The 15,414-nt window shown below is 46.5% G+C and overlaps 1 protein-coding gene across 1 annotated transcript in view; it reads right to left on the bottom strand.

Annotated features, from left to right (window-relative positions):
* Positions 1 to 14,956, bottom strand: part of LOC127395199 (uncharacterized) — an 89,128-nt gene extending 74,172 nt beyond the window's left edge. The window contains exon 1 of the mRNA XM_051641774.1: positions 14,105 to 14,956. Coding sequence (XP_051497734.1) covers positions 14,153 to 14,953 — 801 coding nt within the window. The 5' untranslated portion in view covers positions 14,954 to 14,956 and the 3' untranslated portion in view covers positions 14,105 to 14,152. The remainder of the gene's footprint in view (positions 1 to 14,104) is intronic.
* Positions 14,957 to 15,414: the final 458 nt, after the last annotated feature.

The raw sequence follows: 15,414 nt of genomic DNA, 5'->3' as shown, positions 1-15,414 counted from the left end.
TTGATGATCAGGCAGTGAGGTGGATCAAGAACTGGTTGAAAGGAAGAAGTCAGAGAGTTGTAGTCAATGGGGAAGAATCTAGTTGGAGGCCTGTGACTAGTGGAGTCCCTCAGGGGTCGGTACTGGGACCGGTGTTATTCAACATCTTCATCAACGACCTGGATGAGGGTACAGAATGTACCCTCAGCAAGTTTGCTGATGACACCAAGCTGGGAGGAGTGGCTGACACACCAGAAGGCTGTGCTGCCATTCAGAGAGACTTAGACAGGCTGGAGACTTGGGCGGGGAAAAACATGATGAAGTTCAACAAGGGCAAGTGTAGAGTTTTGCATTTGGGGAAGAAAAATGTCATGCACCAGTACAGGTTGGGGGCTGACCTGCTGGAGAGCAGTGTAGGTGAAAGGGATCTGGGGGTCCTGGTAGACAGGAGGATGACCATGAGCCAGCAGTGTGCCCTTGTGGCTAAGAAGGCCAATGGCATCCTGGGGTGCATTAGAAAGGGGGTGGTTAGTAGGTCAAGAGAGGTTCTCCTCCCCCTCTATTCTGCATTGGTGAGGCCGCATCTGGAGTATTGTGTCCAGTTCTGGGCCCCTCAGTTCAAGAAGGACAGGGAACTTCTTGAAAGAGTCCAGCGCAGAGCCACAAAGATGATTAAGGGAGTGGAACATCTCCCTTATGAGGAAAGGCTGAGGGAGCTGGGTCTCTTTAGTTTGGAGAAAAGGAGACTGAGGGGTGACCTCATCAATGTTTACAAATATGTAAAGGGTGAGTGTCAAGAAGATGGAGTTAAGCTTTTTTCAGTGATGACCAGTGATAGGACAAGGAGTAATGGATACAAATTGGAGCATAGGAGGTTTAAGGTGAATATCAGAAACATTTTTTTTACTGTGAGAGTGACAGAGCACTGGAACAGGCTGCCCAGAGAGGTTGTGGAGTCTCCTTCTCTGGAGACATTCAAAACCCGCCTGGACGCCTTCCTGTGTGATGTACTCTAGGTGACCCTGCTCTGGCGGGGGGGTTGGACTAGATGATCTTTCGAGGTCCCTTCCAACCCCTATGATTCTATGATTCTATGATTCTATGTTTTTCTAACTGCTGGGGCTTCAAGGTCGCACCTTCACTCTGCCGGCTCAGACACTACGGGGAGATCTGTGACCCCCCCATATGAGGCTGAGTTAGACAGACAGCAAAATTGGCCAGAGATATTCCATTCCTTATATCTACATAAGCTCAGAGGAAGGTCAGAGATCACAGAAGACAACTTCCTTCCTTCTTTCTTCTTCCCTTCTCTTCCGTCCATGGCTGGCGTCCGGGGAGGACTCCATCCATCCAGCACCGTCGACCCTTAGGCTCGAGCTCTCCTGACCCTCATCACTCTCCACTTTCTCCAGCAGCAGCTCCGGGATTTCTCGGAACTGTTCCAGCTCAGGGGAGTGTGGTGGGATTTGCTGGTGTTGGGAGGAGGCGAGAGGCTCTTGCACATACCTGAACAAATCTGTATATAATTGTATATATTTTCTTATATCACTAGTGTTTAATTAAAGCTGTGTAGTTTAGTTTTCAATCCAGCCAAGTCTCTCTCTTTTTCTCTCTCTCCTTCCCTACCTGGGTGGGAGGGGATCGAGAGCATTGTTGTCGGACCTGAGTCAAACGGTGACAAAGGGGGAATGATGGGTGAAACTCCACAAGCACGAGTGTGGAAAGCAGTATATACAATGAATCATCTAACTTTTCCTCCTTCTAGCACAGTACCTATTCTCATAACTCATTTCTCTTCTTTGCATTCTGACAGGGACCTAGTGTGATCGCGTGCCCCTGTTTGGGTTCGTAACCTTCAGACTCGAGTCTGGGAAGGCCCCTGGGACCTTGTTACTTGGGGGCGAGGTTATGCTTGTGTTTCCACAGATACTGGGATTCGCTGGGTACCTGCTTGGTGTGTATGCCCTGTCCTGGACGCTGACCGTCGGGACGACAGAATTAATGGCACCTCACCTGATGCCAAGGAACAGTAAAGATATATGGGTATCATTGTTACATGCCATGAATCAAACAAAATTTTGTACTTCAGTAGCCCAGACTGAGTATCTTTCGGCACAAAAATGATATTAAATTATACTCATCACTATAGGTAAAAAGGAGAATTGTAACAGATAATGTTGAAAAGTATTAACACAGTAGATTTGTAGAATGTTAGGGAGTGCTTTGCTGTTAGTTCATTTTTGCTTCAGCTTGCGGCCACAAAAGCAAACGCAAACGTAGATGCAAATGCAAATACTTTGATAGAATTGAGTAAGTTAGTGTGTTGTGTGGTAAAAAGAGCTAATGAGATTTCCGAATTATTGAGTGTCTTAGTAACTAATATGAAGAGTGTTTGCCATGTTTATAGAATTGCGCTGCTATTGATTTCCTATCGTTAGCTTATGGACACGGATGTGAAGCTTTGATGGAACATGGACTTGAAAGACAACTTAAAGTCAATCCACAAGAGCATCCAGGAACTGAGTGACACCACCAAAAGGATCGCAGAAGATAATGGATTTTTTTGGACTGAATAAATGGTTGGAAGGTTGAAAAATATCAGGATGGGTTAAAAGCTTGTTGCAAACAGGATTGTCAAGATTATGTGCCATCACTATCATTTTGTCAGTAGTGCTGTGTTTGCCATCCACTCTGCAAAGGGCCCTGCAGAGGATGGTAAACACAGCCCTTTTGTTGAAAAACAAAATGGGGGAATTGTGGGCATCAGCTACGGGCCCCAAGCGGCCTTGATTTTAACAAACTACAGCTGTGCCCTTGGCAGTTAGAGAAAAACATGTTTGTGGGAAAAGAAGGTATGAGAGAGATACGGATGCATGTTGACATTCTTGTAAGAAAATGTAAGAAACTTGTAACCTATCACAAAGTAAGATAGAATGCGTGAACAGAAGCTGTTAACCAATGGGAAGGAAGCGTAAGGCACGTGGACAGGAGAAAAAAGTATAAGCATGTGATGTAATATAATAATAAAGGCTGATACTTGTGACCATCATGGCGTCCCGGTCCCTGGCTCCACCGCAATTAAGTACCTCAGCCTTCTCCTCATCCTTAATCACTATGTTTCCCCCTGCATCCAATAAAGGACAGAGGTTCTTCTTAGTCCTCCTTTTGTTGCTAATATATATTTAGAAGCATATCTTGTTATCTTTGACAGGTGCAGCCAGGTTGACTTCAAGTTGGGCTTTGGCCTTTCTGATTTCCCCCCCTGCATAGCCTCACAACATCTTTGTAGTCATCCTGAGTGGCCCACCCCTTTTTCCAAAGGCCATAAACTCTTTTTTTCCCTGAGTTTCAACCAGATCTCTCTAATCAGCCAGGCTGGTCTTCCTCATTGGCTCATCTTTCAGCACAGCACTGCTCCTGTGCCTTTAAGACTTCCTTCTTGAAGAATGTCCAGCCTTCCTGGACTCCTTTGCCCTTCAGGACTGCCTCCCAAGGGACTCTGTGGACCAGTCTCCAAAACAGGTCAAAGTCTTCAGGTCCAAGGTGGCAGTTCCATTGATCCTCCTCCTTACTTCTCCAAGAATAGACAACTCTATCATTTTGTGGTCACTATGACCAAGATGGCCTCCAACCATCACATCCTCCACATGCCCTTCTCTGTTGACAAACAACATGTCCAGCAGGATGCCTTCCCTAGTTGACCTCCTCACCAGCTATGTCAGGAAGTTATCTTCCACACACTCTGGGAACCTCCAGGACTGTTCCCTCTCTGCTGTATTACGTTTCCAGCAGACATCTGGGAAGTTGAAGTCCCCGACAAGGACAAGGGCAAGTGATCAAGAGACTTCTCTCAGATTTCTATATATTTTGTCTGTCTCTTCATCCCGGTTGAGTGGTCTATAACAGACTCCCACCAAGATGTCTGCTTTGTTGGCCTTCCCCTGACTCTTAACCATAAACGTTTAACTCTATTGTCACTGTCAACCCTATTGTCACTATCATTGAGTTCCAGGCATTCATAGTACTCTCCTTCCTTGCCTATGCCTTCTGGAGACCTTGTTGCCATTGATTGCAGCACTCCAGTCATGCAAGTTGTCCCACCACATTTCTGTGATGGCAACAATATAATCATTTCCTGCTGCAGAATGACTTCCAGCACCTCTTGTTTGCTGCCCATGCTGCATGCATTTGTGTAGATGCACTTCAGTTGGGCTGATGGTCTTGCCACCTTTTTGTCACGAGAAATCCCAATTCCTACCTGACTGTTCTCAGGCACTTCCATGGTAACTAACTATCCGGGTTTGAGCCAGGATTAAGTCAGTTTTCCTTTTACTGATTTTTTTTTCCTTCAGTAAGCTTTCTTTTAACTAGTAGCAGAGTGTTCCAGCTTGGAATGATAACACTGGAATATTTATGTTACTGCCAGGACTCCAAGGTCGCATCTTTGCCCTGCCAGCTCAGACACTACTGGGAGATCTATGACCCCCCCGTAGGAGGCTGAATTAGACAGACAGAAAAATTGTCCTCCCTGGATGCCAGCCATGGATGGAAGAGAAGGGGAGACGAAGCAGGAAGGAAGTTGTCTTCTGTGATCTCTGACCTTCCTCTGAGCTTACGTAGATATATGGAATATCTCTGGCCAATTTTGCTGTCTGTCTAACTCAGCCTTCTACGGGGGGGGGGTTATAGATCTCCCCGTAGTGTCTGAGCCGGCAGAGTAAAGATGTGACTTTGAAGACCCAGCAGTTAGAAAAACATTCCAGTGTTATCACTCCTAACTGGAACACTTTGCTACTAGTTAAAAGAAAGCTTACTAAAGGAAAAAAAAAAAATTAGTAGAAGGAAAAAGAATCAGTAAAAGGAAAAGCGGCTTCATCCTGGCTCAAACCAGGACAACATTCCTGAACACATTTGTATATAATTGTACATATTTTCTTTTATCATTAGTGTTTAATTAAAGCTGTCTAGTTTAGTTTTCAATCCAGAGAGTCTCTCTCCCTCATTCTCTCTCTCCTTCCCTACCTGGGTGGGAGGGGATTGAGAGCATTGTTGTCTCTGGTTTAAGTGCCGATCCTGTCAAACCGTGACACTAACCAACCAGTAACTCTTTCATCTGTGCTACCACGAGTCTCCATCCCCTACCTCCACTGAAACGGCAGACTAAAAAACCTTGCTAGCACACCATCCCTCAAATACTTGCATGCTGGCCCCAGGCCCAATTTTGTGCCCTTTCCCTTCAACTCTAGTTTAAAGCTCTCACAGTGAGCCCTGCTAGCTCTTGCACCAAGATCCTCTTCCCCCTTTGAGACAAGTGTTCCCCATCTGTTGCCAGCAGGCCTGGTGTTATGTAAATCAAGCCATGGTGGTCAAAGAACCCAAAGTCCTGCCCGTGACAACACCAGTCTTGGAGCCAGGTGTTGATATTCCTGTTTATTCCCTCATCAATCCCCCACAACTGGAGGGACAGAGGAGGATACTACTTGTGTTTCTGTGATCCCTTAACCAGTCCTAAGGCCCTGAAGGCTCTCCTCATTGCCTTTGGAATTCTTGTTCCTGTTTCATCACTGCCTACCTGAAAGATCAATAATGGATAGTAATCCAAGAGCTTTACTAGGGAAGGGAGCTTTCTCTGAACATCTTTAACCCAGGTCCCAGGGAGGCAGTAGACTTCCCTAAGAAGTGGGTCCGCTCTGCACATTGGGCCTTCTGCTCCCTTCAGAATTGAGTCACCTGTGACTATGACCTGTTTTTTTCTTTACTGGAGTGGTTTTGATGCAGGGTGTAGCCCAATTCAACCTTGGTGTCATCTCCAAGCAAGGTGAACCATCATCCTTGTCAGCATTCAGTTCCCCTTGCAAAGCATTATACCTATTATGCAAGGGGAACTGGGAACGTGTGGCAGTTGCTGGAGAGACATGCCTGTGGCACCTGCTACACCGGGCAGGAACTTGCTGCCATTTACCCCTATCCTTTAAGTCACCGTGTTCATCCAGGCAAAGAGAGAATAGGGACTTCTCTGTGTTATGAGCCCTGTCAGCCTGTTGGGCTTGTTTCAGGGAGGGTAGATTGTGGCTCCAGTGGTCTATCTCTCTCTTGCATTCCCTGATGCTTCTTAACCTATTCACTTCCTCCCAGAGCTCCATCACTAGGTGGAGAACTAGCTCACTGCTACCATCTGATAATGGTGTGTGGGTAGGGCACACCCTGCAGACATACACCATAGTGGCAACGTTTTCCCAGGAGAGCTCAGTCTGGGAAGTTGCATCAGACCTAGTGTGTGCAGAACTGAGGGATGCCATGGCTTTCTGCCAGGTAGATACCATCATTCCCTGGCCGAGCTCTGGTGCCCTTCCTGCTCAAACTGTCACGCCCCACTCTGACACACAGCACTCCTGATCCTTCTCACTCCTTAGGGCCACTTTTTATAGGCGGGGTGGCGTCCATTGCTCTGTCAATGTCCAGGTCTCATCAGCGGCTCTCAGGAGAGCTTCCAGCTTCTGGCATGTCACTCCATTCCCCTGGTGTTTCCCTACCACAGGGAAACTGCAGGAAAAACCCTATTTGCCAATATCTGCTGCTCCACTGCAGATTGACCCAGCTTCGGAGCAGCTCCCCTCAACAACTGAGAAGTCTGTGGTACTCTTTTTCACATCTTTCTTACTATCTCTCTGGTGTTCATTCCATATCCCTCTCTTGCTGAATGTACACCCCACTCATCCCTGTTTGAAAAAGTTTCATCCTTCCAGAAAACTGATATCTGCAGCCCACAGCATACTTATAAGGAGCACTCCCTGTCTTTCATCCTTTTGCTTTTCTATTTCAGTAACTTTTATCTCTGTCCTGGTCCCCTAAAGGTATCTGTAAACTTTGTCATTTGATAACCATCCAGGAATTTTCTCCACATGATGGTAGCTATTCTTACTGGATTTACGAGTTACCTCTGTAAAGGATCCCAAAGACTGGAAAACTAGAAGATGATATAAAATTATATTAAGGAATCCTACCACATCAAGCTTCTGCCAATTTTCTTATCTTCCTTTGTCCTAAATCACTTGCAGCAGCTACATTAAAATCCTTCCTGAAAAGGAAGTTGATACAGGTTTTCAGAAGCTTAAAAAAAACCCTTATTTTTTAATAAAAGCAATGTATGCTTGCTTTATACTCCAGTTGCTTTTAAGTAGAAATTGAAACATTACAGCTTCAGAAGTGACTCTGGGCCTCTAACTGTGACATAATTCCAGACAATTTTAAACATCCATTTATGTTTTAAAGTGTTAATTGTAACATATTGTACTAAAAATTCAAATAAACTTTAAGTACATTTTATAAATCTTGTGTGTCTATAAAGCTCATGTGCAAGCACATAAATTTCCCCCTTGAAAACATGACAGAGGGGTTTTTGTTCTCTAGCTGCAAAATTAAAAAACTGAAAGACATACGTTATCATTGAGACTCTCAATATTTCCTCTTTGGAATCATTAAGGAAAAAATTTTGAAAAACTCAGTCCCAGGTATCTACCTTTCTGACTTTCCCAGTTCTGTTTCACTCAGGCTTTCACTCTGAGCAATCTGAGACTGCATAATTAGAGAACACTGTTGTTTAAGAAATTGAAATAAGTAAAATTGCATAAACACAATTGTCACTGTTTGACTCGGGTTCAACAACAATGCTCTCGATCCCCTCCCCCTCCCACCAAGGTAGGGAAGGAGAGAGAGAATAAGAGAGACTTTACTGGATTGAAAACTAAACTACACAGTTTTAATTAAACACTAATGATAAAAGAAAATATATACTATTATATACAAATATGTTCAGATATGTGCAAAAGCCTCTTGCCTCCCCCCTCTCCCAGCAACTCCCACAGCACTCTCCTTAGATGCAAACAGTCCCAAGAAATTCTCGACTGCTGCCGAAGACAGCACAGAGTTATGAGGGTCAGGTCGCTCGAGCCTAGGGATTGATGGTGATGGATGGAGTCCTCCCCGGATGGCGGCCATGGATGGAAGAGAACGGAAGAAGAAGCAGGAAGGAAGTTGTCTTCTGTGATCTCTGACCTTCCTCTGAGCTTACGTAGATATATGGAATGGAATATCTCTGGTTAATTTTGCTGTCTGTCTAATTCAGCCTCCTACAGGAGAGGTCACAGATCTCCCTGTAGTGTCTGAGCTGGCAGAGTAAAGGTATGACCTTGAAGACCCAGCAGTTAGAAAAACATTCCACTGTTTGTTATCATTCCTAGCTGGAACACTCTGCTAGAAGGAAAAAAAAATTTGGTCACAAAAAACCCCCTGTTAATAATATTCACCCCTGTACTGCCTGCAAAGGCAACACAGCTGAGTCTAAGTTGATTTCAATTCCTTCTTGTGAGCAGCCCTGCAGAGAAGGACTTGGAGGTACTAGTGAATCAAAAGCCGTACGTGAGCTGGCAATGTGAGCTTGCAGCCCAGAAAGCCAACCTTATCCTGGGCTGCATCAAAAGAAGCATGTCCAGCAGGTCAAGGGAAGTGATTCTGCCCCTCTACTCTGCTCTGGCGAGAACCAATCTGGAGTACTGTGTCCAGCTCTGGAGTCCCCAACACAGGAAAGACATGGACCTGTTGGAGCAGGTCCAGAAGAGGGCCACAAAAATTATCAGAGGGATAGAAGACCTCTTCTATGAGGACAGGCTGAGAGAGCTACAGTTGTTGAGCCTGGAGAAGAGAAGGCTCCGGGGAGACCTTATAGCAGACTTTAAATACTTAAAGAGGGCTTATAAGAAAGATGGAGACAAACTTTTTAGCAGATCCTGTAGTGACAGGACAAGGGGTAATGGTTTTAAACTTGTCAACGTTTGACTCAGTTTGACAACAATGCTCTCGATCCCCTCCCCCTCCCACCCAGGTAGGGAAGGAGAGAGAGAAAAAAAAGAGAGAGACTTGGCTGGATTGAAAACTGAACCGTGCAACTTTATTTGTAATACTAATACGTGATATAAGAGTGTATATATATATATATATAGTGATTATACAAAGGTGTGGTAGAAGCCTCTCGCCTCCCCCCACCCCCAGCAACTCCCACAGCACTTCCCTCAGAAGAGACAATTCTGAGGAATCCCGAAGCTGCTCCTGGGGAAAGGCAGAGAGTTATGAGGGTCAGGAGGGCTTGAGGTCGATGGGTCGACGATGATGGGCAGATGGTGTTTTCCCAGACGCCGGCCACGAACGAAAGAAAGAGAGAAAAAAAAAAGAGAGAAGAAGGAAGGCAGATAGAGAGGCGAAGCGAAGCGGCGAGAGAGCGAAGCAGGAAGGAAGGAAGTTTTCTTCTGTCATCTCCGACCTTCCCCCGAGCCTACGTAGATATATGGAATGGAATATCTCTGGCCAGTTTTGCTGTTCACCTAACCCAGCCTCCCACGGGGGGGGGCACAAATCCCCCCGTAGTGTCTGAGCCGGCAGAGCAAAGGCACGACCTTGAGAGCCCAGCAATTACAAAAACATTCCAGTGTCTTATCAACCTAGCAGAACACGCAGTTGCTAGTTGAAGAAAGCTCACTGAAATAAAAAAAAAAGGATCAGCAAAAGAAAAACTGGCTTCATCCTGGCTCAAACCAGGACAAAACTGAAATACATAGATTTAGACTAGATATAAGGAAGACATTTTTTACAATGAGGGTGGTTAAACACTGTCACAGGTTGCCTAGAGAGGTAGTAGATGCCTCATCCCTGGAAACATTCAAAGTCAGGTTGGATGGGGCTCTGAGCAACCTGATCAAGTGAAAGTTGTCCCTACTCATTGCAGAGGGGGGGTTGGACTAGATGATGTTTAAAGGTCCCTTTTAACTCAAACTATTCTAGGACCAAATTATTTATTCTAGGACCAAATTATTTACTAAATTCCAATGAGCAGCAATAAAGGGATTAATAGCAGAAAACATACCGTGCCAATGTGGAAATGTAAGGGTTATGTCCCTTACCACAAAAAAAAATATATATGTCTCCCATGAAACTATTTCAACATATAAGGACGATTAAATGGACACCACTCCTGCACAGTGCCTCTGACACCTGGAACCGTCAAGATCCAAGACACTGGCTCCTTGCTGAAGGGGTCGACCCCTCTGTCTGTAGCTGGTCTGTCCTGCCCCGGGACTCAAGATTGGCTGGGCCAGGGCTGGCATGCAGATGAGATAATGCATTGCGGCACCTGAAACTCACCCTAACCTAAGATAAATCACTGGACAGCACGGGGGAGGGGGGGGCTTCTGCCTCTGTGAAAAAGGAGATTAGAACTCATCAGTAGCTTAGGGACACACTAGTGTGCTGCGGCCTGCCAGATCTTCGTGGGATTCCAGGGGCGGAATAAAGACTGAAATCTAACTGTTCTTTTAAGAACAGAGAGCTGAGACCCCTACCGGCAGCCGAGGACAGCCCAGCTGGAGCCGGGAACTGCCACCAGCCGAGCCGGGGCCTCATCTCTTCCTGCAGCCGAGAACAGCACAGAGCCGAGCCAGGAGCCACCGTCGCAGCAGTAGCCGAGGCGGAACCGAGCCGAGCCGAGGACAGTGCAGCGCCGAGCCCAGCCGGGACCACCACCCCGAGGGAGCCGCCGCCCACGCGGCATTTGTCTGCTGCTCACGTGGTGCTGCCTGCTGCCTACGCGCTGCGTGCCTGCTGCCCTCCAGCCCAGGAGCCGTCACCTCTGCTACCTTCAACGCATAAGAACCCCATCCGGGGATCTTCCCTGCTTTTCCCCTCTCTAGAATTCACTCCCCATACTCACGCACAACGGCGACCCCAACGGGGGGAGAACTGCGACGCGTTCTAAATCACCTCCCTTTACCATAACAATCTTCATCTCATCAGTGGCTTGTACTATAGTTATATATTTGTACATCTCTGTTTTGTTTATAAAATATCAACACATATAAACCCCTCACTCCGTGTCCTCATTCCCTTTTTGAGTAGAAGTGCGTACTATCCGGGGGGGGGGGGGGTTTGGCAGGTATAAACTAAAACAAGGGGAAGGGGTCAACTGCTCAAACCCCTCCTTGTTGTGTTGTTGAACCTTTACAAGGAAAAAGACCCTGCTTGAACTCTCTGAATGCAGATTGAGTTTGTAGACCTGGAAACTGCAAGTTTTACTTATTTTAAAAGGCTTTTCCTTGTAAAATGTATTCATTTTATGTACATTTTACGGAACAACAAAATAATATATGGTAAAAGATGTTATGGTTGTATTTCACAGTAAAGTTCAAAGGAAAGTTTTATCTCAGATTACATCAAAAATTACAAGGACATCAAAACCAAGCAAAATCTTCTTATTCCTTTAATATTTTTTCTTTCTTTTTTAATGACAAATAATATTATCTGACTGATTCTATAACATAAGTGTACTGGTTTTGGCTAGGATAGAGTTAATTTTCTTCATAGCAGCTTGCATGGTGCTATGTTTTGAATTTCTGACCAAAACAGTGTTGATAACACACTAGTGTTTTAGCTATTGCAGAACAGTGCTTACACAGCATCAAGGGGTCTAGGATAACTGGCTGCCAGACACTTCCACACCACTGAATCACCGCTGGGACAACTGCATGCTGATCAGCAGGAAGCGCTTGTTCAGCACCATGAACAAAACTGTCTTCACCACCATGAACGGTGAGTCAGCAGTGTAGATGTGTCCGGCAGCCACTTGGCAATGGCCAGTTGTCCCTTTCCCAGATCAAGGCTTTCACATCCACCACATTGAGGACAGAGCCAGTAACATATGCCCTGGGACTACAGGAGGATTGCAGGCCAAAAGGAAAGCATCTGACCTGCAAATTGTTATCCCTGACAGCATGATCGCTTTGAAGGGGACCATCTTAAATGCTTCCATGCAAATGCATGGAGCATGGGGAATAAGCAGGAGGAAATGCAGATGTGTGCATGCCTGCAGGTCTATGATGTTATTGGTATCACTGAGACATGGTGGGATGACTCCTATGACTGGAGTGGGGGGATGATTGGCTCTTTAGGAAGGACAGGCAGGGCAGAAGAGGAGGGGGTGTCACCCTCTACATTAATGACCAGCTGGAGTCTGTGGAGATCCACCTGGGGATGGAGGAGGAATCCACTGAAACCTTATGGGTCAGGGTTAAAGGGAAGACAGGGGCAGGAGATGTCATAGCGGGGGTCTGCTACAGGCCACCAGATCAGGGTGGCCAAGTGGATGAGGCCCTCTACAGGCAGATAGGAGCAGCTTCATGCTCAAAGGCCCTGGTCCTCCTGGGAGATTTCAACCACCCCGATATCTGCTGGAGGAACAACACAGAAAAGCATCAGCAATCCAGGAAGTTCCTGAAGTGCATTGATGACAACTTCCTCCTCCAAATGGTAGAGGAATGTCACCGTTTGACTCAGGTCCGACAACAATGCTCTTGATCCCCTCCCCTCCCCACCCAGTCAGGGAAGGAGAGAGAGAAAAGGAGAGAGACTTGGCTGGATTGAAAACTAAACTACACAGCTTTACTTAAAACACTAATGAATCACACAAGAAAATATATATACAATTATATACAGATATATTCAGATATGGGCAAAAGCCTCTCGCCTCCCCCCACCCCCAGCAACTCCCACAGCACTCCCCTGAACTGGCAAGAGTCCCGAGAAATCCTGGAGCCGCTGCTGGAGAAAGCGAAGAGTTATGAGGGTCAGGAGGGCTCGAGCCTAAGGGTCGGCGGTGATGGATGAGCAGAGTCCTCCCCGGACGCCGGCCATGGACGGAAGAGAGGCGGCGAGAAGAAGGAGGAAGCTGGCTTCTAAGATCTCTGTCCTTCCTCTGAGCTTACGTAGATATATGGAATGGAATATCTTTGGCCAATTTTGCTGTCTGTCTAACTCAGCCTCCCACGGGGGGGGGTCAGAGATCTCCCCGTAGTGTCTGAGCAGGCGGAGTGAAGATGTAACCTTGAAACCTCAGTAGTTAGAAAAACATTCCACTGTCTTATCAGCTTAGCAGAACACACAGTTACTAGTTACAAGAAAGCTTACTGAAGGAAAAAAAAATCAGTGAAAAGAAAAATTGGCTTAATCCTGGCTCAAACCAGGACATTCCACCCCTTATTCCATACCATATATTACATACAGGCTCTATACTTTACCAGCTGTCAAATTAAGGATTCTCTCCCAAAGTCAGATTACCTTGAGGTACATATTGTACTTCACCATCCTCCATCATCACACACCAGGTATGTCCAGGCCCCTGAGCAAAAGCAATACCCCTGACAGGTTTACCTTTGCCTGAAGCAGGATAGACCCAAACACTTTTACCCAGCAGGTTTCTTTCACATACCACAGGGACTTTATCCCCATCTGTAGTATGCAAAAGGTCTGACTGGGCAGGACCAGCCCTATTGATGGATCCCCTGGTATTAACTAACCAGGTGGCCTTTGCCAAATTTTTATCCCAGTTTTTGAAAGTTCCACCACCCATTGCCTTTAGGGTAGCCTTCAACAGACCATTGTACCTTTCAACTTTCCCTGAGGCCTGTGCATAGTATGGGATATGGTAGATCCATTCAATACCATGCTCTTTAGCCCAGTCAGTGACAAGACTGTTTTTGAAATGAGTCCCATTGTCTGACTCAATTCTCTCTGGAGTACCATGTCTCCACAAAATTTTCTTCTCAAGACCCAGAATAGTATTCCTGGCTGTGGCATGAGGCACAGGATATGTCTCCAACCATCCTGTACTTGTTTCCACCATTGTCAGCACATAGCGCTTACCCTGGCGGCTCTGAGGAAGTGTGATGTAGTCAATTTGCCAGGCCTCTCCAAATCTGTACTTTGACCACCTCCCCTCATACCACAAAGGTTTCAACCATTTTGCCTGCTTAATTGCAGCACATGTCTCACAGTCATGGATCACCTGTGCAATAGTGTCCATGGTTAAGTCCACCCCTCGGTCACGAGCCCATTTGTATGTTGCATCCCTGCCCTGATGACCTGAAGCATCATGGGCCCACCGAGCCAGAAAAAGCTCACCCTTGTGTTCCCAGTCTAAGTCTACTTGGAACACTTGAGCAGCCTCATCTGCCCGTTGGTTGTGTCGATGTTCCTCAGTGGCTCGACTCAGAGGCACATGTGCATCCACATGACGCACTTTTACCTCCAGTTTTTCTATCCGAGCTGCAATGTCTTTCCACAGGTCAGCAACTCAAATAGGTTTACCCTTTCGCTGCCAGTTATTCCGCTGCCACTGTTTTAGCCAACCCCACAAGGCATTTGCTGCCATCCACGAGTCAGTGTAGAGGTAGAGTCTCGGCCACCCCTCTCGCTCAGCAATGTCCAAAGCCAGCTGGATGGCTTTTACCTCTGCAAACTGACTTGATTCACCTTCTCCTTCAGCTGCTTGTGCAACCAGTCGTGTAGGACTCCACACGGCAGCTTTCCACTTCCGGCGGTTCCCTACAAGACGACAGGAGCCATCGGTGAAAAGAGCAAATTGTTTCTCAGTCTCTGGTAGATGATCATATGGTGGAGCTTCTTGAGCTCGTCTCGCCACTTCTTGTGGTGGCATTCCAAAGTGGGTGCCTTCTGGCCAGTTTGTAATTGCTTCCACAATACCTGGATGATTAGGTTTCCCTATTCGGGCTCTTTGGGTGATCAAAGCAGTCCATTTACTCCAAGTCACATCGGTGGCATGATGGACAGGAGAAAGGTTATTCTCGAACATGAATCTCAGCACCGGTAGCCTGGGCGCCAGAAAGAGCTGTGCTTCAGTGCCAATCACTTCTGAAGCGGCTCTAACTCCTTCATATGCTGCAAGTATCTCCTTCTCAGTTGTTGTGTAGTTGGCCTCGGAACCTCTGTAGCTCCGGCTCCAGAATCCCAGGGGTCGACCTCGAGTTTCCCCTGGTGCTTTCTGCCAGAGGCTCCAGTTGGGACCATTGTGTCCGGCTGCAGTGTAGAGCACGTTCTTGATGTCTGGCCCTGTTCGAACCGGTCCAAGGGCCATTGCCTGTGCAATCTCCTTCTTGATCTGCTCAAAAGCTTTCTGTTGGTCAGGACCCCTTTTGAAATCATTCTTCTTTCTGGTCACCTCATAGAGAGGTTTCACAATTTCACTGTAACATGGAATATGCATTCTCCATAAACCAACAGTCCCTAAAAAGGTTTGAGTGTCCTTTTTAGTTGATGGTGGGGCCATAGCTGTTACTTTGTTAATCACATCTGTCCTGGTTTTAGCCAGGATTAAGCCAATTTTTCTTTTCACTGATTTTTTTTTCCTTCAGTAAGCTTTCTTGTAACTAGCAACTGTGTGTTCTGCTAGGCTGATAAGACAGTGGAATGTTTTTCTAACTACTGAGGCTTCAAGGTTACACCTTCACTCCGCCGGCTCAGACACTATGGGGAGATCTCTGACCCCCCCGTGGGAGGCTGAGTTAGACAGACAGCAAAATTGGCCAAAGATATTCC

Source organism: Apus apus, chromosome W (assembly GCF_020740795.1).
Source record: "Apus apus isolate bApuApu2 chromosome W, bApuApu2.pri.cur, whole genome shotgun sequence".
Lineage (NCBI taxonomy): Eukaryota > Metazoa > Chordata > Aves > Apodiformes > Apodidae > Apus > Apus apus.
Note: the sequence above shows the minus strand (reverse complement) of the source record. Positions and strands in the feature narration are given on the sequence as shown.